General features: G+C 47.9%; 1 protein-coding gene across 2 annotated transcripts; it reads left to right on the forward strand.

Moving 5' to 3' along the window:
* The first annotated feature begins 195 nt into the window (after nt 1–195).
* Nucleotides 196–23,172, forward strand: dync1h1 (dynein, cytoplasmic 1, heavy chain 1). Of its 2 annotated transcripts, none has more exons than XM_088400036.1 (77): nt 196–565; nt 1,213–1,300; nt 1,452–1,625; nt 1,696–1,951; nt 2,017–2,203; nt 2,294–2,565; nt 2,653–2,880; nt 2,952–3,605; nt 3,713–4,135; nt 4,205–4,384; nt 4,448–4,597; nt 4,678–4,824; nt 4,887–5,027; nt 5,108–5,284; nt 5,379–5,489; nt 5,563–5,682; nt 5,763–6,002; nt 6,063–6,218; nt 6,298–6,411; nt 6,499–6,609; nt 6,696–6,905; nt 6,974–7,120; nt 7,187–7,353; nt 7,429–7,602; nt 7,992–8,346; nt 8,423–8,617; nt 8,706–8,988; nt 9,065–9,165; nt 9,251–9,410; nt 9,487–9,727; nt 9,794–9,977; nt 10,059–10,271; nt 10,359–10,597; nt 10,721–10,877; nt 10,949–11,173; nt 11,234–11,464; nt 11,543–11,683; nt 11,753–11,986; nt 12,058–12,264; nt 12,345–12,466; nt 12,642–12,807; nt 12,890–13,053; nt 13,151–13,280; nt 13,341–13,474; nt 13,549–13,663; nt 13,741–13,902; nt 13,979–14,193; nt 14,258–14,462; nt 14,539–14,712; nt 14,794–14,913; nt 14,993–15,113; nt 15,244–15,439; nt 16,065–16,182; nt 16,245–16,460; nt 16,537–16,749; nt 16,827–16,954; nt 17,043–17,196; nt 17,296–17,442; nt 17,511–17,661; nt 17,739–17,992; nt 18,064–18,198; nt 18,259–18,353; nt 18,424–18,598; nt 18,673–18,748; nt 18,824–18,984; nt 19,056–19,167; nt 19,275–19,459; nt 19,557–19,670; nt 19,743–19,913; nt 20,003–20,220; nt 20,305–20,408; nt 21,455–21,663; nt 21,803–21,956; nt 22,028–22,170; nt 22,249–22,417; nt 22,546–22,670; nt 22,756–23,172. In XM_088400036.1, exons 1-77 carry the CDS (start codon nt 316–318, stop codon nt 22,882–22,884), a joined length of 13,923 nt encoding a protein of 4,640 aa, XP_088256162.1. In that variant the 5' UTR covers nt 196–315; the 3' UTR covers nt 22,885–23,172. The 2 variants fall into 2 exon arrangements, with proteins under 2 accessions (XP_088256162.1, XP_088256163.1); XM_088400037.1 differs by lacking the exon at nt 15,244–15,439 and adding an exon at nt 15,536–15,731.
* Nucleotides 23,173–23,221: the final 49 nt, after the last annotated feature.

Raw genomic sequence — 23,221 nt, forward strand, 5'->3', positions numbered from 1 at the left:
TTAAATGTACACTATTAACGATAAAAAACGAGACATCTCCCTTCTGCCCTCTAGCGGTCATACGCGTCAATGAAAATAATCAGTGTCCACGGAACTCTGGGTAATGTAGTTTTAATTGGCGAGTTTGCATGTGAAGCTCCCCTTGTGAACAACAAGTACCACAATCCATCGCCCGAATAAATCTGACGTCCGAGGTGGTGCGATTTGACAGCGGTACCCAACACCCAGTTTGTGACTAGACGAATCCGCTGCAGCCAGTCGAGTTTCTTTTGTTCGTTATTCGGTGTTACCGGTGGTCCCGGACCGCTTCGCAGGATGTCAGACGGAGGCGGTGGCGAAGACAACAGCGGCTCCATGGAAGTGTCGGCTGTTCAGACGGTTGCGGACGCCTCGGTGCTCCAAAAACACATTCGCAAGCTTGTCCCGCTGCTCCTGGAAGATGGCGGCGAGGCCCCAGCCTCCCTGGAAACCTCCCTGGAGGAGAAAAGCACCGTGGAGCAGATGAGGAAATTTCTGAGCGACCCTCAAGTCCATACTATCTTGGTGGAGAGAAGCGCGCTTAAGGGTAATAAAAATCTCTTCGTCATTATTGGGCGGCTAAGCTAGCTAGCCCGGCTACAGCCAGTGGACGATTTTGCTGACATGAACTGGCACAGCTCTGTTGTTCTCTAAAAGTCACAGATCACGCAAAATCCGAGCTATTTTCCCCCATCAGAGTTAAAATTTGAATTAAACATGTTAAATGTTTGACATTGAATCTTTGGTATTAATGTGAGGGTTGAAAATAAATCAGTGTATTAAATTCTAATAGTGCAGATATACTTTTATATCTGTCTAAATCCAGCGCGCTCATTATAAATGGAAACAAATGCAGCACTCGGGTTTAAAAAAAGACATTGATTTTGAATGGAAACCAACACTGCACCACTTTAAGTGCCATAAATCTGCAACTATAAACTTATCTGCATATTATCCCTTCAAATGTAACTATAAAACATAAACAAGCAAAATATAAATGGGAAGATTAGAATCACTTTTACTTTTGCGAGTCATGCTGCCTTTTTTTTTTTTAATCATGTGAGTCAGCATGTATCAATGAAATCATTATATTCAGTTTCCTTCTGACTAGTTGGTCCTGTGCCTCAGAAAAAAAGGCTATTGATAGTATCATTACATATGATCTAATTCATTAAAAATATAATATTTGTCCAGAGGATGTCGGCGATGAAGGAGAGGAAGAGAAGGAGGGCATCACTTATAACATCAGCATTGACATACATTATGGGCTCAAGTCCAACAGGTAAACCCACATTTCAAAAGTCAGTTCTGTTCATTTTGTCTTTTATTAAACTTGTTTCAAATAGGAGTGAAAGTGTGTTCCCATGGAAACTTTCCAACTTTGAAAATTTCTGGAATTTTGCAGCCCTATTTAATATACCTCTGTCCTGCAGCTTGGCTCTTATCAAGAGGACGGGCGTCATCGATGCAGACAAACCCATATCGACCCAAGTCCGGGTCCTGACGCTGAGCGAGGATTCTCCCTATGAGACTCTCCACTCCTTCATCAGTAACGCCGTCGCTCCCTTCTTCAAATCATACATCCGTGAGTCCGGAAAGGCGGACAGGTAAATAATTCTACCTAATTCCCTTAGATGATGCTCCCTTGAATGTGGTCATGAATTCATTTCTGCGTAGGGATGGGGACAAAATGGCACCATCCGTGGAGAAAAAGATCGCCGAGTTGGAGATGGGCCTCCTGCACTTGCAGCAGAACATCGAGATCCCTGAGATCAGTCTGCTCATCCATCCTATCATCACAAACATCGCCAAGCAGTGCTACGAGCGTGGCGAGAAACCAAAAGTTACTGACTTTGGGGATAAAGTGGAGGATCCCACTTTCTTGAACCAGCTACAGTCTGGAGTCAACCGTTGGATCAGGGAAATTCAGAAGGTAAGACAGAACCTTTTCTTCACACATGCTAAGATGAACTCTCATTCTAATTCCTCTGCTTCCAGGTGACCAAGCTGGACCGTGACCCAGCATCAGGCACGGCGCTCCAGGAGATCAGTTTCTGGCTCAATCTGGAGCGGGCCCTAAACAGGATCCAGGAGAAGAGAGAGAGCCCGGAGGTTCTGCTCACGCTGGACATCCTCAAGCATGGGAAACGTTTCCACGCTACTGTCAGTTTTGATACAGACACTGGTGAGTTGACGGCATGGTTGAAATTTTATGGCACTTTTGTACCTAAGAAACAAATCATTTTTGATTTATGACAAATTTATTTCTTCCCAGGTCTGAAACAGGCGGTTGAAACTGTCAATGACTACAACCCTCTGATGAAAGACTTCCCCCTTAATGACCTGCTCTCCGCTTCTGAGCTGGACAAGATCCGCCAGGCTCTGATGGCCATCTTCACCCATCTGAAGAAGATCAGGAACACCAAGTACCCCATTCAGAGAGCCCTGCGTCTGGTCGAGGCCATCTCCAGGGATTTGAGCACACAGCTTTTGAAAGTGTTGGGCACCAGGAAGCTCATGCACGTCGCCTACGAGGAATTTGAAAAGGTATCCGTCGTGCATTTGAAGTGGTCACCTGAAGAATAAATACTGCCGCAAATCACGAAAGGTTCACTGTATGTTTTTCTTCTACAGGTGATGGTGGCCTGCTTTGAGGTCTTCCAGACCTGGGAGGATGAGTATGAGAAACTCCAGGTGCTCCTGAGGGACATCGTGAAGAGGAAGCGAGAGGAGAACCTGAAGATGGTATGGCGCCTCAGCCCCGCCCACAGGAAGCTCCAATCCCGCTTGGATCACATGAGGCGCTTCAGAAGGCAGCACGAGCAGCTTAGGGCTGTCATTGTTCGTGTGCTAAGGCCTCAGGTATGCGTACCGTCATCATCTTGTTATCTTCTCCAATTAATCATTCGAATCACCTTTCTGTGTATCTCCAGGTCTCCGCCGTGCCTCAGCACGCCCCTGGAGAGCCAGTGGAGCCTCAGGACATGAAGGTAGCCGGAGTCCTCTTCGACGCGGCCGACGCCAACGCCATCGAGGAGGTCAACCTGGCCTATGAGAATGTCAAAGAAGTGGATGGCTTGGATGTGTCCAAGGAGGGCATGGAAGCCTGGGAAGCGGCCATGAAGCGATACGACGAGCGTATCGACCGCGTGGAGACCCGCATCACAGCCCGCCTGCGTGACCAGCTGGGCACGGCCAAGAACGCCAACGAGATGTTCCGCATCTTCTCCCGCTTTAACGCCCTCTTTGTGCGCCCGCACATCCGCGGCGCCATCCGCGAGTACCAAACACAGCTCATTCAGCGTGTGAAGGACGACATCGAGTCGCTGCATGACAAGTTCAAGGTCCAGTACCCGCAGAGCCAGGCGTGCAAGATGAGCCACGTGCGAGACCTTCCTCCTGTGTCGGGATCCATCATCTGGGCCAAGCAGATTGACCGGCAGCTCACGGCGTACATGAAGAGAGTGGAGGATGTTCTCGGCAAGGGCTGGGAAAATCACGTGGAGGGGCTCAAGCTGAAGCAGGATGGAGATAGCTTCAGGGCCAAGCTCAACACTCAGGAGATTTTCGACGACTGGGCACGCAAGGTACAGAGGTTGCTATTTAATCTGTGCAAAAAAAATATAATTGAGGTTCATAAGATGTGGTCTTGAAGCTTCTACACGTCCAAATTATTTTTTTTTCCCCATCCCAGGTGCAGCAACGTAATCTTGGAGTATCTGGCCGCATCTTCACCATTGAGAGCACCCGCGCCCGAGGTCGCACCGGGAACATGCTGAAACTTAAAGTCAACTTCCTCCCAGAGATCATCACCCTGTCCAAAGAAGTGCGCAACCTCAAGTGGCTGAGCTTCCGTGTGCCGCTGGCCATCGTCAACAAGGCCCACCAAGCCAACCAGCTCTACCCGTTCGCCATCTCTCTGATCGAAAGCGTGCGCACTTACGAGCGCACTTGTGAGAAGGTGGAGGAGCGCTCCTCCATCTCCCTTCTGGTGGCCGGCCTGAAGAAAGAAGTCCAGGTGCTCATTACAGAGGGTATCACTCTGGTGTGGGAGTCCTACAAGCTGGATCCGTATGTTCAGAGGTTGGCTGAGACAGTCTTCAACTTTCAAGAGAAGGTCAGTGTGAAAAAAAATGATTTCTGAAAATCTTGACTGGGTGCTGAGAGTATTTTGTGGTGTTTCCAGGTGGATGATCTTCTGCTGATTGAGGAGAAAATAGATCTGGAGGTCCGCTCTTTGGACACTTGCATGTTTGACCACAAGACCTTCTCAGACATTCTCAATCGGGTTCAAAAAGCTGTGGACGACCTCAACTTGCACTCCTACTCCAACTTACCCATCTGGGTCAACAAGCTTGACATCGAGGTAGGTCAGACCTTTCGACTAGTCGCCAGTCAATCGCATTCACACTCATTTATTTTGTTTTAGATTGAGCGCATCCTGGGAGTACGTCTACAGGCCGGACTCAAGGCTTGGACTCAGGTGCTCCGTGGCCAAGTGGAGGATAAAGCTGACGTAGACATGGACACAGAGGCTCCTCAAGTGAGCCATAAACCAGGGGGTGAGCCCAAGATCAAGGTCAGCATCATAGATCATCAACTGGATTCTACAATTGCTGTGAACATCATCGTGATTCAAGATTTTTTTTTTTTCTCTAGAATGTGGTCCATGAGCTCAGGATCACCAACCAGGTCATCTACTTGAATCCGCCCATTGAGGACTGCCGCTACAAGCTCTACCAAGAGATGTTCTCATGGAAGATGGTCATCCTTTCACTTCCCAGGATCCAGAGCCAAAGATACCAGGTAGGGAACATAAGAGTCCGTTTATGGCAAGATTCCAGATTAATTGAATAATTCTTCACCAGGTTGGAGTCCACTACGAGTTATCAGAGGAAGAGAAATTCTACCGCAATGCTCTGACCAGGATGCCAGATGGGCCTGTTGCCTTGGAGGAAGCCTACAATGCAGTGGAAGACATAGTCGGTGAGGTGGAGCAATACGTCAAGGTAAGAATTACTCACCCTGCTTGACGTGTGATGTCCAACAATTTTTATTCACGTTGTCATATGTGCTCGGCTCCTTCCAGGTGTGGCTGCAGTACCAGTGCTTGTGGGACATGCAGGCTGAGAACATCTACAACCGTCTGGGTGAAGACCTCACCAAGTGGCAGGCACTTCTCGTCCAGATTCGTAAAGCACGTGGAACCTTTGATAATGCAGAGACACGAAAAGAGTTTGGACCGGCCGTCATTGACTATGGAAAAGTAAGGACGACCTTGAATACGTAGTATGTAGCCTATGCATCTTCTTGTTATATGTACTTGAATGTTTTTTTCTTTTTTTTTAATTGATTGACAGGTCCAGTCGAAGGTGAATTTGAAATATGACTCATGGCACAAAGAAGTCCTCAGCAAGTTTGGACAGATGCTGGGTCAGAACATGCAGGACTTCCATGCCCAAATCTCCAAGGTAAGCTATGACGAGATCTTTTTTTCTTTTTTTTGCAAGATGTGACAAAAATGACATGACATCGTCATTTTAGTCCCGTCAAGACCTGGAGCAGCATTCCGTGGACACGGCGAGCACATCAGACGCTGTCAACTTCATCACATACGTCCAGACTCTGAAGCGTAAAATCAAGCAGTTTGAGAAAAATGTGGACGTGAGTAGATATTTTAATTTTTTTTTATCCAAACAGCATGATGAGGTCACCCCGGTTTCAATTCAAATGCTCTTTCGCAGTTGTTCCGTAACGGGCAGCGCTTGCTGGAGAAGCAGCGATTCCAGTTCCCTCCGTCGTGGCTCTACATTGATAACATCGAGGGTGAATGGGGCGCCTTCAGCGACATCATGAAGCGCAAGGACACAGCCATCCAGCAGCAGGTGGCCAACCTGCAGCTGAAGATCGTCCAGGAGGACAAGGCTGTGGAAAACCGCACCACTGATCTGCTCAACGACTGGGAGAAGACTAAACCAGTCGCTGTAAGATGAAATTTGATAGTTTACAGCCAGCCACACACCTTCAATAATATTCTCCATCAGGGTAACTTGCGACCCGAGGAGGCTCTTCAGTCTCTCACCATCTATGAAGGCAACTTCGGCCGTCTGAAGGTCGAAAGAGAGAAGTGCGCCCGTGCCAAAGAAGCCCTGGAGCTCACTGACACCGGCCTGCTAAGCGGCAGTGAGGAGAGGGTTCAGGTAAGACTCGAATAACCACCAAAAAGCATCATTTAATTTGTTAGCTGCAACCAGCTACATTATTCTTTCCAAATTGTAGGTAGCACTGGAGGAGTTGCATGACCTGAAGGAGGTCTGGTCCGAGCTTTCCAAGGTGTGGGAGCAGATAGACCAGATGAAAGAGCAGCCTTGGGTGTCTGTCCAACCTCGCAAGGTAACGAATAACTGAAGTAGAAATCCCTGTTATAGTACATATTCAAATATTTTTTGGATTTACATCTCCTTTTTTTGTGTGTTATAGCTTCGTCAAAATCTAGATGCTCTTCTGAACCAACTGAAGAACTTCCAAGCAAGACTAAGACAGTACGCTTCCTACGAGTATGTCCAGAGGCTGCTAAAGGGATATATGAAGGTCAAGGCGACTCTGAAATGATCAATGAGCACGAATAGGACACTGGATTGATTCAATTGTAACCTTCATTTTGTTGCTTTGAACAGATAAACATGCTGGTGATCGAGTTGAAGTCGGAGGCTCTGAAGGACCGCCACTGGAAGCAGCTGATGAAGCGTCTGCACGTCAACTGGGTGCTGTCAGAACTGACCCTGGGTCAGATCTGGGACGTAGATCTCCAGAAGAACGAGATGGTTGTGAAAGATGTGCTCCTGGTGGCCCAAGGAGAGATGGCTCTGGAGGAGTTCCTCAAACAGGTCAGCTCGCATCAGGCAGTGGTTGATTACATTTGGAGTATTTGGCTTGCTGATAATTTTTTTTGCAGATCCGTGAAGTGTGGAACTCGTACGAGCTGGACTTGGTGAATTACCAGAATAAGTGTCGACTGATCAGAGGATGGGACGACCTCTTCAACAAAGTCAAAGAACACATCAACAGCGTGTCTGCCATGAAGTTGTCGCCGTACTACAAGGTAAATGTTGGATGTGTTCATTGCCTGCAAAACTGTACTCATAACAATGTTCTTTTTTTTTTTTAGGTGTTTGAAGAAGATGCTCTGAGTTGGGAAGACAAACTGAATCGCATTATGGCTCTGTTTGACGTCTGGATCGATGTCCAGCGTCGATGGGTTTACCTGGAGGGCATCTTCACAGGCAGTGCCGACATCAAACACTTGCTGCCTGTAGAAACGCAAAGATTCCAGAGGTTAACAAAGAACCACCATCTCCTTCTAGCTGCCAACAACTGCAATAAAACCTGACTCCAAATTATTTTTTCTAGTATCAGCACTGAGTTCTTAGCTCTGATGAAGAAAGTGACCAAGTCTCCCCTGGTGATGGACGTGCTGAACATACAAGGGGTGCAGAGGTCCCTGGAAAGACTGGCTGACCTTCTTGGTAAAATCCAGAAGGCCCTGGGTGAATACTTGGAGAGGGAAAGATCTTCATTCCCAAGGTAAACTCAGTAGTTGTGAGACTTTTTTTTTTTAAAAAAAGACTGAATGCATGTTGTTGCAGTTCCACTTAAATCCTGCAGGTGTCATAAGCACACTTCCAAACTGTTGTCACTTATACAAACATTCAAGAAGAAGCAATCAAAATGCTAATGCTAAAAACAACACTATTTGACGCTGACACATGCAGACACACAACCACGTTTGAAACATGAGTTCAGCCCATTGTTTGGTGGCTTCCAGTTGGCACAGTGACAAGAAAACAGATCATAAATTGGAAAACCTCACTCAACAGTACGAGCTCCTTGTCTGCCCCTATATTTGTTTTCCCTTTTCAGTAGCAGTTAATCGAACATAACACCTAACGTCTCTTCTGAATCGCTCATTCCAGATTCTATTTCGTGGGAGACGAGGACCTCCTGGAGATCATCGGCAACAGCAAGAACGTGGCCAAACTGCAGAAGCACTTCAAAAAGATGTTCGCCGGCGTCTCCAGCATCTTGCTCAACGAAGACAACACCGAGGTGCTCGGGATATCATCCCGAGAGGGCGAGGAAATCGTTTACAAGACGCCCGTCTCCATCACGGAGCACCCCAAGATAAACGAGTGGCTCACCTTAGTGGAGAAGGAGATGAGGGTGACGCTGGCCAAGCTGTTGGCGGAGTCCGTCACGGAAGTCACGGGCTTCAACAAGGGCAGCGCCGTCGACCTGAACCAGTACATCACCTGGATCGATCGTTATCAGGTTCAATATCGGGACGTTTTTGAAGACTAATGTGCATCAATTTCGAATCTAACTTTTTTATTTTCGCTTTCCACAGGCCCAGTTGGTGGTGCTGTCCACCCAAATCGCCTGGTCCGAGAATATTGAGTCTGCCTTGACCACGGTCTCTGGTGGTGGGGACATGAGCCCCATGCAAGGGGTGCTGTCAAACGTGGAGGCCACACTCAACGTGCTCGCTGACACTGTGCTGATGGAGCAACCTCCACTTCGTAGGAGGAAACTGGAGCACTTGGTTAGGCGGAAAAAAAAAAATCTCATAAGTCTAGGTAACAGTTTTGAGTTTTTGTCTGACTTTTTTTTTTTGTGTCCATCTCAATCAGATCACCGAGCTGGTCCACCAACGTGACGTGACCAGGACTCTGATCAAGAACAAGATCGACAACCCCAAGTCCTTCGAGTGGCTCAGTCAAATGCGCTTCTACTTCGACCCCAAGCAAACGGACGTGCTGCAGCAGCTCTCCATCCAGATGGCCAACGCTAAGTTCAACTACGGCTTCGAATACTTGGGCGTCCAGGATAAGCTCGTCCAGACACCGCTGACTGACCGCTGCTACCTGACCATGACTCAAGCTCTGGAGGCTCGCCTCGGGGGCTCACCGTTTGGTATGTCTGCTTTTTGCTGCTTAAGCATTTGTTTAAAATTCAGATGATCTAAATTAATAAATCCGTCTTCTGCTAGGTCCCGCTGGCACAGGAAAGACTGAGTCCGTGAAAGCTTTGGGTCACCAGCTTGGTCGCTTCGTCTTGGTCTTCAACTGCGATGAGACTTTTGACTTCCAGGTCGGCCATTTTAAAAAACAGATTTTTAGTCATGCGGATGTTATCCAAAGTATCTATACCTCTTTTTTTCTGTCCTCTTCCTTAGGCCATGGGTCGTATCTTCGTGGGACTGTGTCAGGTCGGCGCTTGGGGCTGCTTTGACGAGTTCAATCGTCTGGAGGAGAGAATGCTGTCTGCCGTCTCCCAGCAAGTCCAGTACATCCAAGTGGCCTTGAGGGAACACAGCAACCCCAACAGGGACAGAAGTATGTCAACATATTAGTGACACGGGGCAGCTTGAAAGCAGACCTCCATAAAGCGTCTCTCTTCTTATCCCTTCAGGTGTGCCTGTCACCACTGAGCTCCTGAACAAGCAGGTGAAGGTGAGCCCGGACATGGCCATCTTCATCACCATGAATCCCGGCTACGCAGGCCGATCCAACCTGCCCGACAACTTGAAGAAGCTCTTCCGCAGCTTGGCCATGACCAAGCCGGATCGCCAGCTCATCGCCCAAGTCATGCTCTACTCCCAAGGTTTCCGCACAGCCGAGATCCTCGCCAAGAAGATCGTCCCATTCTTCAAGTAAGACAAGATCTTTTCGAATTGAATTCCCGAGAACTTGGTTGCTAATCGCCTCTTTGATTTCAGGCTGTGTGACGAGCAGCTGTCATCTCAGAGCCACTACGATTTCGGACTCCGAGCGCTCAAGAGCGTGCTGATAAGCGCTGGCAACGTGAAGCGCGAACGTATCCAGAGGATCAAAAGAGAGAAGCTTGAACGCGGGGAGGTCGTTGATGAGAACGACATTGCAGAGAACCTTCCTGAACAAGAGGTAACATTCATTTTCCCAGATAAAAAAATGGAATCATCATTTTTGTTGCCCACTGATGTCATTCTGGTCTTCTCGCTGTAGATTCTTATTCAGAGTGTGTGCGAGACCATGGTTCCCAAACTGGTGGCCGAGGACATCCCTCTTCTGTTCAGCCTGCTGTCCGACGTCTTCCCTGGCGTCCAGTACATGCGTGGCGAGATGACTGCGCTGAGGGAGGAGCTGAAGAAGGTCTGCAAGGAGATGTACCTCACTTACGGCGACGGTGACGACGTGGGCAGCATGTGGGTGGAGAAGGTAAGCGAAAAGAAAGTCCATCTGGTGTTCTTAGAAGTTCCTGTGTGGTCTTCTGACAATGTGTCCTTCAAATATTTGTGTACCTAGGTGCTGCAGCTCTACCAGATCACACAGATCAACCACGGTCTCATGATGGTGGGACCTTCGGGGAGTGGAAAGACCATGGCGTGGAGGGTGCTCCTCAAAGCCCTGGAGCGGCTTGAGGGTGTCGAGGGAGTGGCTCACATTATCGACCCCAAAGCTATCAGCAAGGACCACTTGTATGGAACCCTGGACCCCAACACTCGCGAATGGACTGACGGCTTGTTCACGCACATCCTCAGGAAGTGAGTTATGAAATATTTGGTTAGGTTGTAAATTAGCAAAACAATGTCATTTGAACTTTGACCTCCTTGAAGTACGTGTGACACCATGATGAAAAGGCCTGAGTATTTTTTTTTTTAATCCAGGATCATTGACAACGTGAGAGGGGAACTGCAGAAGCGCCAATGGATCATCTTTGACGGAGACGTCGACCCCGAGTGGGTGGAGAATCTCAACTCCGTCTTGGATGACAACAAGCTGCTCACGCTGCCCAACGGAGAACGTCTCAGCTTGCCACCAAATGTAACAGCAGCTACTCTTTTTCTTCTCATGCGTGTCAAATCTGGTGTTAACCCTTCTCCGGTTCTCTCCAGGTGCGTGTTATGTTTGAAGTCCAGGACTTGAAGTACGCCACCCTGGCCACAGTCTCGCGCTGCGGTATGGTGTGGTTCAGCGAGGATGTGCTCAGCACGGACATGATCTTCAACAACTTCCTGGCGCGGTTCCGCAGCATCCCTCTGGACGAGGGAGAAGATGAGGCCCAGCGAAATAGAAAGGGCACCGAAGACGAAGAGGAGACCGCTTCGCCTATGCTACAGGTGATATGAGACTCGCCCACCATGTGATGACCTCTTCACTGACACCTTCTTTATCTCCAGATCCAACGTGATGCCGCCACAATCCTTCAGCCATACTTCACCTCCACCGGCCTGGTCATCAAGGCTTTGGAGCACGCCTCTAAGATGGAGCACATCATGGACTTCACCCGCTTGCGTTGCTTGGGTTCTCTATGCTCCATGCTGCACCAGGCGTGCCGCAACGTGGCGCTCTACAACAACAACCACCCCGACTTTCCAATGCCCATCGATCAGCTTGAGAGATATATGCAGGTTAGCTATCAATTTGAACATTCGTGAAAGTTTTAGCAATTTAAATGCATTTTTTACAACCTTCTTGTTTATTTACAGAGGTATCTGATCTACGCCATTCTTTGGTCGTTCTCCGGCGATGGACGCCTCAAGATGAGGGCTGAGCTTGGGGAATATATCCGGCGCATTACCACTGTGCCCCTCCCCACCGCTCCCAACATTCCCATCATTGACTACGAGGTAAAAACTCCAAAAATGATGTCTAAATCACAGCCCATTTTTAAATCAGAATATTCCTTTTCTGCTCAGGTTTCTATCACAGGCGAGTGGCAGTCTTGGCAGGGCAAGGTGCCCCAGATTGAAGTCGAAACCCACAAGGTGGCCTCGCCAGATGTGGTGGTTCCCACCTTGGACACGGTTCGCCATGAGGCTTTGCTGTACACTTGGCTAGCTGAGCACAAACCACTCGTGCTGTGTGGACCTCCTGGCTCTGGAAAAACCATGACTCTGTTCAGTGCCCTCAGGGCCTTGCCCGATATGGAGGTGAGACCAATTGAAATGTGTGTCAGACAAAAAATGAACAGTAAGGAACGTTCTTTTATTCATTTTGCCAGGTTGTCGGTCTGAACTTCTCCAGTGCCACCACCCCAGAACTACTGCTCAAGACCTTTGACCACTATTGTGAGTACCGTCGTACTCCCAACGGTGTGGTCCTCGCGCCCATCCAACTCGGCAAGTGGTTGGTGTTGTTCTGCGATGAGATCAATCTTCCCGACATGGACAAGTACGGCACACAGAGAGTCATCTCCTTCCTCCGACAGGTACAATTTTTTTTTATTTTTTATAACAAACAGCAGCACTATTGCTATGTTAACGGCCCTGGTGTTGTTTTCTTGTACAGATGGTGGAACATGGAGGCTTCTACCGCACCTCGGACCAGACTTGGGTCAAACTAGAGCGCATTCAGTTTGTGGGTGCTTGTAATCCTCCCACTGATCCAGGCAGAAAACCCCTCACACATAGGTAGGAATTCTGATTGCGATATTTGATTGTTTTAAAAATATTTTGTGCTTTTCTTTTTAATTAATTTAAAATTTCTAAAATTACTCTTATATTTTTATATATAATTGTTTAACTTTACAATAGTGGGTCACTTGAATTTGCCGCCAATTATTTTTCATGCGTGGCATATTTCCAGGTTCCTGCGTCACGTTCCTGTGGTGTACGTCGATTACCCTGGCCCAGCTTCTCTCACTCAAATTTACGGCACTTTCAACCGCGCCATGCTACGCCTCATCCCCTCTCTACGAACTTATGCCGAACCTCTTACTGCCGCCATGGTTGAGTTCTACATCATGTCTCAGGTAAGCTTTGAAAATAATGGACACTTTGGATTAAGTCAAAGCTACTGTTAATATTCACTTTGTTAAATTTGTCTGCTTTCAGGAGCGTTTCACCCAGGACACACAACCTCACTATATCTACTCGCCCAGAGAGATGACTCGCTGGGTGAGGGGTATCTTTGAGGCCCTACGACCACTCGAGACCCTCCCAGTGGAGGGGCTTATCCGCATATGGGCTCATGAGGCTCTCCGCCTCTTCCAGGATAGGTTAGTTGATATTTTCTGAAAATGTATCAATCATATTTCCTCATCTGACTTTTCTCATGTTATAATTGTGGTTGTTGTTCGACTCATTTCTTTCCAGGCTGGTCGGCGATGAAGAGAGAAGGTGGACCGATGAAAATATCGACACGGTTGCGCTCAAACACTTCCCCAACATCGACAAGGAGAAGGCGCTCAACAGACCCATCCTCTACAGCAACTGGCTCTCAAAGGTAAACACTTAAACAAGAATAAAATATCGAAATATAATTCTGTCTTTTGTTTAAATGTAGGACTACATCCCAGTGGAGCAAGAGGAGCTGAGGGACTACGTGAAAGCCCGTCTGAAGGTCTTTTACGAGGAGGAGCTGGACGTCCCGCTTGTACTGTTCAACGAGGTGTTGGACCATGTTCTGAGAATTGATCGGTGAGCAAACACTTCCCATTCATCACAATTTATTATCCGTAGGTTAAATCTCAAATGTAAATGTCCTCCTCTAGAATCTTCCGCCAGCCACAGGGACATCTCCTGTTGATCGGTGTGAGCGGAGCAGGGAAAACCACTCTGTCTCGCTTTGTCGCCTGGATGAACGGACTTAGCGTTTACCAAATCAAGGTTTGCGTGACAGAATTTTCAAGTTTTCCCATACTTGTGTAATCGTATTCATAGAAACTATTTTTGTGCGTCTTCAGGTACACAGGAAATATACCGGCGAGGACTTTGACGAGGATCTCCGAACTGTGCTCCGTCGTTCCGGTTGCAAGAATGAAAAGATCGCTTTTATCATGGATGAGTCCAACGTGCTGGATTCGGGCTTCCTTGAGAGAATGAACACCCTGCTGGCCAACGGAGAGGTCAATTTGCACCACTGACGATTTTTTTTTTGCCAAGAGTTGCCTTTAAAAATCCCTAATATGATGAAATCCACAGGTTCCTGGCTTGTTCGAGGGAGACGAGTACGCCACCCTGATGACCCAGTGTAAGGAAGGCGCTCAGAAGGAGGGCCTGATGCTGGACACGCACGAGGAACTGTACAAGTGGTTTACCAGCCAGGTTATCAGAAACCTCCATGTTGTTTTCACCATGAACCCCTCATCAGAGGGCCTGAAGGACAGAGCTGCCACATCTCCAGCCCTCTTCAACAGGTGAGTGGAAAATGATGAAGTACACTTGGGAGCGACTTTGTTGGTAAACAACAATTTCCTCAAGGTGTGTGCTGAATTGGTTCGGAGACTGGTCCACTGAGGCTCTTTACCAAGTGGGCAAGGAGTTCACCAGCAAAATGGACCTGGAGAAGCCCAACTACAAGGTCCCAGACTACATGCCCATCGTCTACGACAAACTTCCCCAGCCGCCATCTCACAGGGAGGCTATCGTCAATGGCTGCGTGTTCGTACACCAAACGCTTCATCAGGTAAACGTGTTATGAATTTAGGAATTCCCGTATCTTATGTTATACAGTATATAATTGAAGTCAACACTTGTCACAGGCCAACAACCGTCTGGCGAAGCGAGGCGGTCACACCATGGCTATAACTCCTCGCCACTACTTGGACTTCATCAACCAGTACGCCAACTTGTTCAACGAGAAACGCAGCGAGCTGGAGGAGCAGCAGATGCACCTTAACGTTGGGCTCCGCAAAATCAAGGAAACGGTCGATCAGGTAAGAAGCCCGTCACCTTTGACCTTTAGTACTTGCGTCCCCTTCTGGGAAACGATTGACGGCGCTTCTCCTCATTTGAAGGTGGAGGAGCTTCGTCGTGACCTTCGAATCAAGAGCCAGGAGCTGGAGGCAAAGAATGACGCCGCGAATGACAAGCTGAAGAAAATGATTAAAGACCAGCAGGAGGCCGAAAAGAAAAAGGTAAGATTAAACTTTTCTTCTTCTTCATGGTATCAATTTCCATCTTGGTATTGAAACCCTGCGTCTGCTCTGATTCTAGGTGATGAGCCAGGAGATCCAGGAAGCCGTGTACAAGCAGCAGGAGGTGATCAAGGACAAGCAACTGAGTGTCAAACAAGACTTGGACCAGGTGGAGCCAGCTGTCATTGAGGCTCAGAATGGTATGTGCAGCGGAATTGGTTGAATTTGGAGTTTCTTGAATTAAAAAAAAAAAAAAATTCACTGCCGTAAAATCCACAAGTACTGTACATAGACTAGTGATAAAAAAACATGTTCATGTGATGTTGCTAGCCGTTAAGTCCATTAAGAAGCAGCACCTGGTGGAGGTGCGTTCCATGGCTAACCCACCTGCGGCAGTCAAGCTAGCACTGGAGTCCATCTGCTTGCTCCTGGGCGAGAGCACCACCGACTGGAAGCAGATCCGCTCCATCATCATGAAGGAGAACTTCATCCCCACTATTGTTAACTTCTCTGCCGATGAGATCAGGTGACGGCTGTTTTGTGAAATTGTTTACTAAAGAGTGTTTTTTGTCTTCTCTATTTTTCTTGACCCCACGGTGCTTTGGCATCGTCATCAAACTAGCGGTGAGCTCAATTAAACGGCAACATCTAGTCGAAGTGAGGGCTATGACCAATCCCCCGGCGGCAGTCAAACTGACCCTGGAGTCTATCTGCCTTTTGCTTGGCGAGGAGACCAGTGACTGGAAAAAAATCAGACAAATTATTATCAGGGACAATTTCATCAGCAGCATAGTCAACTTTTCCTCTGAGGAAATGAGGTACCGACCGGTGTCCCCCGCCTCTGTTCGCTTGCTATCTGATGGATGAGCAAATCAGTGAATCAGCACACCAATGAAGTGACACCATTTTGTCAAAAGGAAAAAAGACATTCTACAATGGATTGAAAATTGAAATGACTTAATTTAATATTTTGTTGATGCTTGCCGTGCTCCCACTCCTCCTCTCCTTAAAAATATTCCATTAATTCAAATTTTCCTGTGATTCATGATTGCAACGCCTCAAAATTTCAATTCCTAGTAAAGTTGGTTTACTTTTTTCACTGGCCTCCAGTTTGGAGCACTCGAATCTAAAACCAACCGCTTTTCATCTAGTGACTCCATCCGTGAAAAGATGAAGAAGAACTACATGTCCAACCCGAGCTACAATTACGATCAAGTCAACAGGGCCTCGCTGGCTTGTGGGCCTATGGTGAAATGGGCAATTGCTCAGGTAACTAAAAATAAAAAAAATTTTTAAAAACACTTTACTGATGAACGCTGTCTTCTCTTTAGCTCAACTATGCCGACATGCTGAAGCGTGTGGAGCCTCTCCGTAATGAGCTCCAGAAGCTCGAGGACGACGCCACGGACAACAAGACCAAGGCGGAAGAGGTGGAGCAGATGATCAGGGACCTGGAGTCTAGCATCGCTCGCTACAAGGAGGAGTACGCCGTCCTCATCTCGGAAGCTCAGGCCATCAAGGCTGACCTGGCGGCGGTCGAGGCCAAGGTTGCCACTTTTCTAAATCCCCCCCCCCCTCCTCCTTGTCTATTTTTTTTCATGATTTTCTTTTTTATCCCGACAGGTGAACCGCAGCACAGCCCTCCTGAAGAGTCTGTCAGCAGAGAGGGAGCGCTGGGAGAAGACCAGTGAGACCTTCAAGAACCAGATGTCTACCATCGCCGGAGATTGTCTGCTCTCCGCCGCCTTCATCACGTACGCTGGCTATTTTGAGCAACAGATGAGACAGAATCTCTTCACAACTTGGTCTCATCACCTGCAGCAAGCCAATATACAGGTATGCGGAAAATCCCCAAATATGGATCCTGGTGTACGTTGTCGCTTGATGATGAATAATCTCGATTTCTTTCTCAGTTCCGTACCGACATCGCCAGAACGGAGTATCTCTCCAACGCAGACGAGAGGCTCCGCTGGCAGGCCAACTCTCTTCCGGCAGATGATCTCTGTACCGAAAATGCCATCATGCTCAAGAGGTTCAACAGGTCGGTATAGTTTTTTTTTTTTCTTCTGAAAAATTTGCCCACCGCGACTTTATAACAAAGGTTCTAAACTCATCATGGCTTCCTCAAGGTACCCGCTGATCATCGACCCGTCTGGCCAAGCCACCGAGTTCATTATGAACGAGTACAAAGATCGCAAGATCACCCGCACCAGCTTCTTGGATGACGCCTTCAGGAAGAACCTGGAGAGCGCCCTCCGTTTCGGAAACCCGCTGCTGGTTCAGGTAGAGAACTTGAATGTTTTATTGAGCAACTTCATCGTATTGAAGACAATTGTGGTCACTGGTAGGTTTCTATTTATACTATTTTTTTTTTTCCTCAAGGACGTGGAGAGTTACGACCCCATCCTGAACCCAGTGCTGAACAGAGAGGTCCGTCGAACCGGAGGCCGTGTGCTCATCACTTTGGGCGACCAAGATATCGATCTGTCACCTTCCTTTGTCATCTTCCTTTCCACGCGAGACCCGACGGTAAGGAGGCAAAGCTGAACATATCACTTAGCTCTCACACATTCTCTAACTCTCTCATCTGAACGCAGGTGGAGTTCCCGCCAGACTTGTGCTCCCGTGTGACATTCGTCAACTTCACGGTGACTCGCAGCAGCCTTCAGAGCCAGTGTCTCAACGAGGTGCTGAAAGCGGAGAGGCCCGACGTGGACGAGAAACGCTCAGACCTCCTCAAACTGCAGGGTGCCTGGCACAACCATGACATCATGACATTTCAAAACCAGCTAGGAGGCTGATCTGAATCTCTCTCGACAACTCAGGTGAATTCCAGCTGCGTTTGAGACAGCTGGAGAAATCCCTCCTGCAGGCCCTCAATGAAGTAAAGGGGCGAATCCTCGACGACGACACCATCATCACCACGCTGGAGAACCTGAAGAAGGAGGCCGCCGAGGTGACCAGGAAGGTGGAGGAGACGGATATTATCATGGCCGAGGTGGAGGCCGTGTCGCAGCAGTACCTGTCGCTGTCGTCTGCTTGCAGCAGCATCTACTTCACCATGGAGTCACTCAACCAGGTCTGAACGTAGACTCTGAGCCATTGAAGGCATCCATCCACTTACATTTTTTTTAAAAATGTTTTCTCCAGATCCACTTCCTGTACCAGTATTCTCTTCACTTTTTCCTGGACACCTACCATACTGTACTGTATGAGAACAGCAACCTCAAAAATATCAGTGACCACTCGCAAAGACTCGCTGTCATCACCAAAGACCTCTTCCAGGTATGACGTGGAGAAATTGACAAGAAAGAAAAAAAAATCACATGGACTGTTTTGTTTTAGGTGGCATTCAACAGGGTTGCCAGAGGAATGCTGCACCAAGACCACATCACGTTTGCCATGCTGCTGGCTAAGATCAGCCTTAAGGGAATGACCAGGTCAGTAGTAAAAATTTAGCTCCACGAGAGAGGGTGCACCCCCTAACTGAGCCTTTTATTTTTTTTCTAGCGAGCCCTCATACGACGCAGAGTTCCAACACTTCCTCCGTGGTAAGGAGATCGTGCTTACTGGCACTACCCTGCCCAAGGTCAAAGGTCTGACCACAGAGCAGTGTGAGGCAATGATCCGCCTCAGTCGCCTGCCTGCGTTTAAGGACTTGGTGACTAAAATTCAGTCGGATGAGGTGAGCAGTCTAAAATGTTTTTTTTTTTAAGCTACTCGAGGTATTTAAGTGACTGCTGTGTTTTGTCACCTCAGCAAATCTTCATGTGGCTGGAGAGTAACACTCCGGACCTTGCTGTTCCTTACTTGTGGTTTGAGGAGAAGCAGTCAAGTAAATCATTTCCCCCCTTAAGCCATCATCCTTCATGAGCTGCTCCGAACACACTCCTCTGCTTTTTCTCCTCAGCTACCATCGGCCAAGCAGTTCACCAGCTGCTGTTGATCCAGGCCTTCCGTCCGGACCGTCTGCTGGCCATGTCGCACACCTTTGTGGCAAAGGTCCTGGGAGAGGCTTTCATGAGCATCATCGAGCAGCCCATCGATCTGGCTAACATCGTGGATAGTGAGGTATGGATGTTTTCCAAGAAGAATAGTCGGTTCTTGTCAGTGGGGTTGACTTTATCTCCTCGTGTGTGCAGGTGAAGCCCAGCACACCAGTGCTCATGTGTTCTGTCCCGGGTTATGACGCCAGCGGTCTGGTCCGAGATTTGGCTGCCGAGCAGAACAAGCAGATCACTTCCATCTCCATCGGTGAGAAGATTACACATTTATGCCATATATGCCAATTCCTTCCATCTATTCACATCAGATAAAAAAAAAAAGAATTGTACCTGATTGCAATCTTCGATCATCCACAGGGTCGGCTGAGGGCTTCAACAAGGCCGACAGAGACATCAACACCGCCGTCAAGTCGGGCAGGTGGGTGATGTTGGAGAATGTCCACCTGGCTCCTGGTTGGCTGATGCAGCTGGAGAAGAAGCTCCACAACATGCAGCCTCACGCCAGCTTCAGGCTCTTCTTGACCATGGAGATCAATCCCAAGGTATCACTCACCCTCACACCATGGGAAATATTAGATTATTTTTTTAATGTCTTGGCTATTTCTAAGTTTAGCTTAACATTATCTTTTCCTCCCTCAGGTCCCGGTGAATCTGCTTCGTGCTGGTCGCATCTTTGTGTTCGAGCCACCTCCTGGTGTGAAGGCCAACATGTTGCGTACCTTCAGCAGCATCCCCGTTGCTCGCATGTGCAAGGTAACAAGCGCACAACTCCCCATTTCCTGCTTGATTTAGTTTAATAAAAATTTCTCCTCTGCGTTTGTACAGGCTCCCAACGAGCGTGCCCGTCTCTACTTCCTGCTGGCCTGGTTCCACGCCGTCATCCAAGAGCGTCTCCGCTACGCCCCGCTGGGCTGGTCCAAGAAGTATGAATTTGGAGAGTCCGACCTGCGCTCGGCCTGCGATACCGTCGACACCTGGCTCGACGACACCGCTAAGGTTTGTGCTAATGCTTATACGTTCAAAAGAGGTCGGAACGCCATTTTGTTTGCCACCCCTGCTCTAAAATGACATTGCAACAACCGCAGGGTCGTCAGAACATCGCCCCAGACAAGATCCCCTGGGCCGCCCTAAAGACCCTCATGGCTCAGTCCATCTACGGCGGTCGTATCGACAACGAGTTTGATCAGCGCCTGCTCAACACCTTCCTGGATCGCATTTTCACCAAGGGAAGCTTCGACAGCGAATTCAAGCTGGCCCTCAAAGTGGACGGCAACAAAGACATCAAGATGCCCGACGGCATTCGGTCAGTAGCTGTGCCCGCATTTCTGAACTGACTCGGGAGGTTAATGTCAACCCACGTATGATTTATTTCTTTATTTTCCTCCAGGCGCGAAGAGTTCATGCACTGGGTGGAGATGCTTCCCGACACGCAGACGCCATCTTGGCTGGGGTTGCCTAGCAATGCGGAAAAAGTCTTGCTCACCACTCAGGGTATGCCGCCAGCAGTCCTCATTAATCCTTTATTGGTTACAAACTAAACCGGAAAACTCACAACTCACCTCTCATTCTTAACACAACAAGTTTATTAACTTTTTTTTTTCTATTCCAGTGCTGTAATGTTCACTGACAGCGTTTTAGCGCTCCAAGCAGGAGAGACGTTACACTTATCCCATTTCTCTCCTCATCTTCCATCGGTCATCATTTTATCAGTCATCTCTTGTATATTATTGTTGTGCAGTTTGTGTCCCCCCCCCTTCTAATCACATTTACAAGGTAAAAGGAGTGCGTATCCTCACCCTCCAGCAGCTGTTATTTCACAGCCAACATGTCGCTTTGCTGAGTCAACCCCCCACCCCGACCACCCCCACCTCAGGCATCCTCACCTACCCTCGTTATAAACTCGCTTGCCACTTTATTGGGTACACCTCTTGAGTGCGGTTAAATAAGACATGCCATGTTAATAAGCAAATTCATGAGTTGGTGTACCTAATAATAAGGCGAGTTGACTGTATATGCCAATCAATACTCCCCTACCCTCACTAATAAGGCGTGCGGCCATTTCTCAATCACCACCGCTTTTTCTGTTGTTGTTTGATAATGCCCGAAGCAAGATAACAATTTTTTTTGCATTTTTTAATATGAATCATCAATTGAAAAACTGCATGTATTTTTTTTAATGTATCCAAATGACATGAAAGGGAAAAAAAAATATTTTTTTCCATTCTGTAATATTTTTAATTTATTATTCCAATATGTATGTCATCTTGACATAACTATTGGCACATTTAAGATGGCCACAATTTGAGCATATTTTCATAAATCATAGGACTTATATTTCAATGTTACATGTGAATGATGTATTGCCTGAAGCCTTGTCATGTTATCCTTTTTTTTGTGATTAACTCCGAAGCCGTTATGGAGATGAGCTTTTGTGTTGCACTTATTAATTTCTCCTCCCACCACAACTTTGTCTCCCTACCTTCCTCGCTCACTATACCCCCCCTCCCCCCTTGCTCTTTCCTCACCGGGCTGCTCAGGCACTGACATGATGGGTAAGATGCTGAAAATGCAGATGTTGGAGGATGAGGATGACCTCGCCTATGAGACCGAGAAGAAGGAGCGCACGGCGTCCACCGCCGACGCCCAGCCGGCTTGGATGAGGACGTTGCACACCACCGCCGGCAACTGGCTGCAGCTCATGCCTCAAACCGTCAATCCCCTCAAACGCACGGTGGAGAACATCAAGGTAACAAGCCAAACGCAGCAGAGGTGAAATCTGCTCTTCATTTCGGTGTTTGTCTCTCGTGAAGCGACAAAGGTAAAACTATGGAACAAACTGGACGTAAAAGTTTTTCTGTAACTTGTCTTTTTTTAAATTCCTCTAGGACCCGCTGTTCCGCTTCTTTGAACGCGAGGTAAAGATGGGCGGCAAGATGCTACAGGAGGTCCGGCAGGATCTGTCGGACGTGGTGCAAGTGTGCCAGGGCAAGAAGAAGCAGACCAACGACCTGCGAACTCTGATTAGCGATCTCGTGAAAGGTATAAGGAACATTTAAAAAAGAAAAAAAAGCTCTAAATGGTCTTGATGCTCATTCTTTTCCACCTTTCAGGCATCCTCCCTCGCAGCTGGTGTCGCTACACCGTGCCCATCTCCATGACCGTCATCCAGTGGGTGGCGGACTTCAGCGAACGCATCAAGCAGCTTCAGCAGATCTCACAGGCCGCTGCTAGCGGGGGTGCAAAGGAACTGAAGGTAAAAAATGATTGTTTGGAATGTGTGAAGAAGAAGGAATCACTGCCCATCTAAATGTGTTTCCTCCTCCGCTCCCAGAATATCCACGTGTGCCTGGGGAGCCTGTTTGTACCCGAGGCGTACATCACCGCCACCCGCCAGTACGTGGCCCAAGCCAACAGCTGGTCTCTGGAGGAGCTTTGTCTGGAGGTTAACGTCACCAACGCCCAGGGTGCCACTCTGGATGCGTGCAGCTTCGGCATCAAAGGTCTGACATGCCTCTTTTGACAGTTTATTGTGGGGTTTATTTTGTTCGTGTTTGTTTTAAATATTTAGTCTGGAATTTTAGGAAAGAAAAAAAATCTGAATGTTCTGACACACAATTGTGCAATTCAGGACTCAAACTGCAGGGGGCAACATGCGGCAACAACAAGCTGTCCTTGTCCACGTCCATCTCCACCGAGCTGCCTCTCACTCAGCTCCGCTGGATCAAACAAGGCGATGGTGAAAAGAGACACACGGTAAGGAAGAGCGCCATCTACAGGTACAGGTTGTTGTCACGCCCCCTTTCCATACACACGCTCACCATTATGTTCTTTTTCTTAGGTCACACTACCCGTGTACCTCAACTTCACCAGGTCGGACCTCATCTTCACGGTCGACTTTGACATCGCCACCAAGGAAGATCCGCATAGCTTCTACGAGCGCGGTGTGGCAGTTCTGTGCACAGAGTAGTCGTAGTCAAAAATCTTCGTCGTAAATCCGACCCATATAATCCTTCGTATGCGCCCTTAAACACACATTTAGTTTGCACAAGTTCATTCGTGAACATTTGTGGACCAGTAGTAGTATTAGAAAATATACATATACTTTTTTGTGCAAGTGTCTTGAAGGTTTTGAGGAAGTGGTAAGTTGGTATTTCATGTTTGGAAAGAGGACATTGGCAGAAAGAACGTGTTTTATATGAAAGAACAGGTATGTTGTTGTATTTTACATTGAATAAAGCTTGCTGAACTAAAAGTACCAATTTGTGTCGAATGTGCGACATTGCACTGTGACATCACACAGACAT

Source organism: Syngnathus floridae, chromosome 16 (assembly GCF_059516105.1).
Source record: "Syngnathus floridae isolate MCC-2025c chromosome 16, RoL_Sflo_1.0, whole genome shotgun sequence".
NCBI classification, from domain to species: domain Eukaryota; kingdom Metazoa; phylum Chordata; class Actinopteri; order Syngnathiformes; family Syngnathidae; genus Syngnathus; species Syngnathus floridae.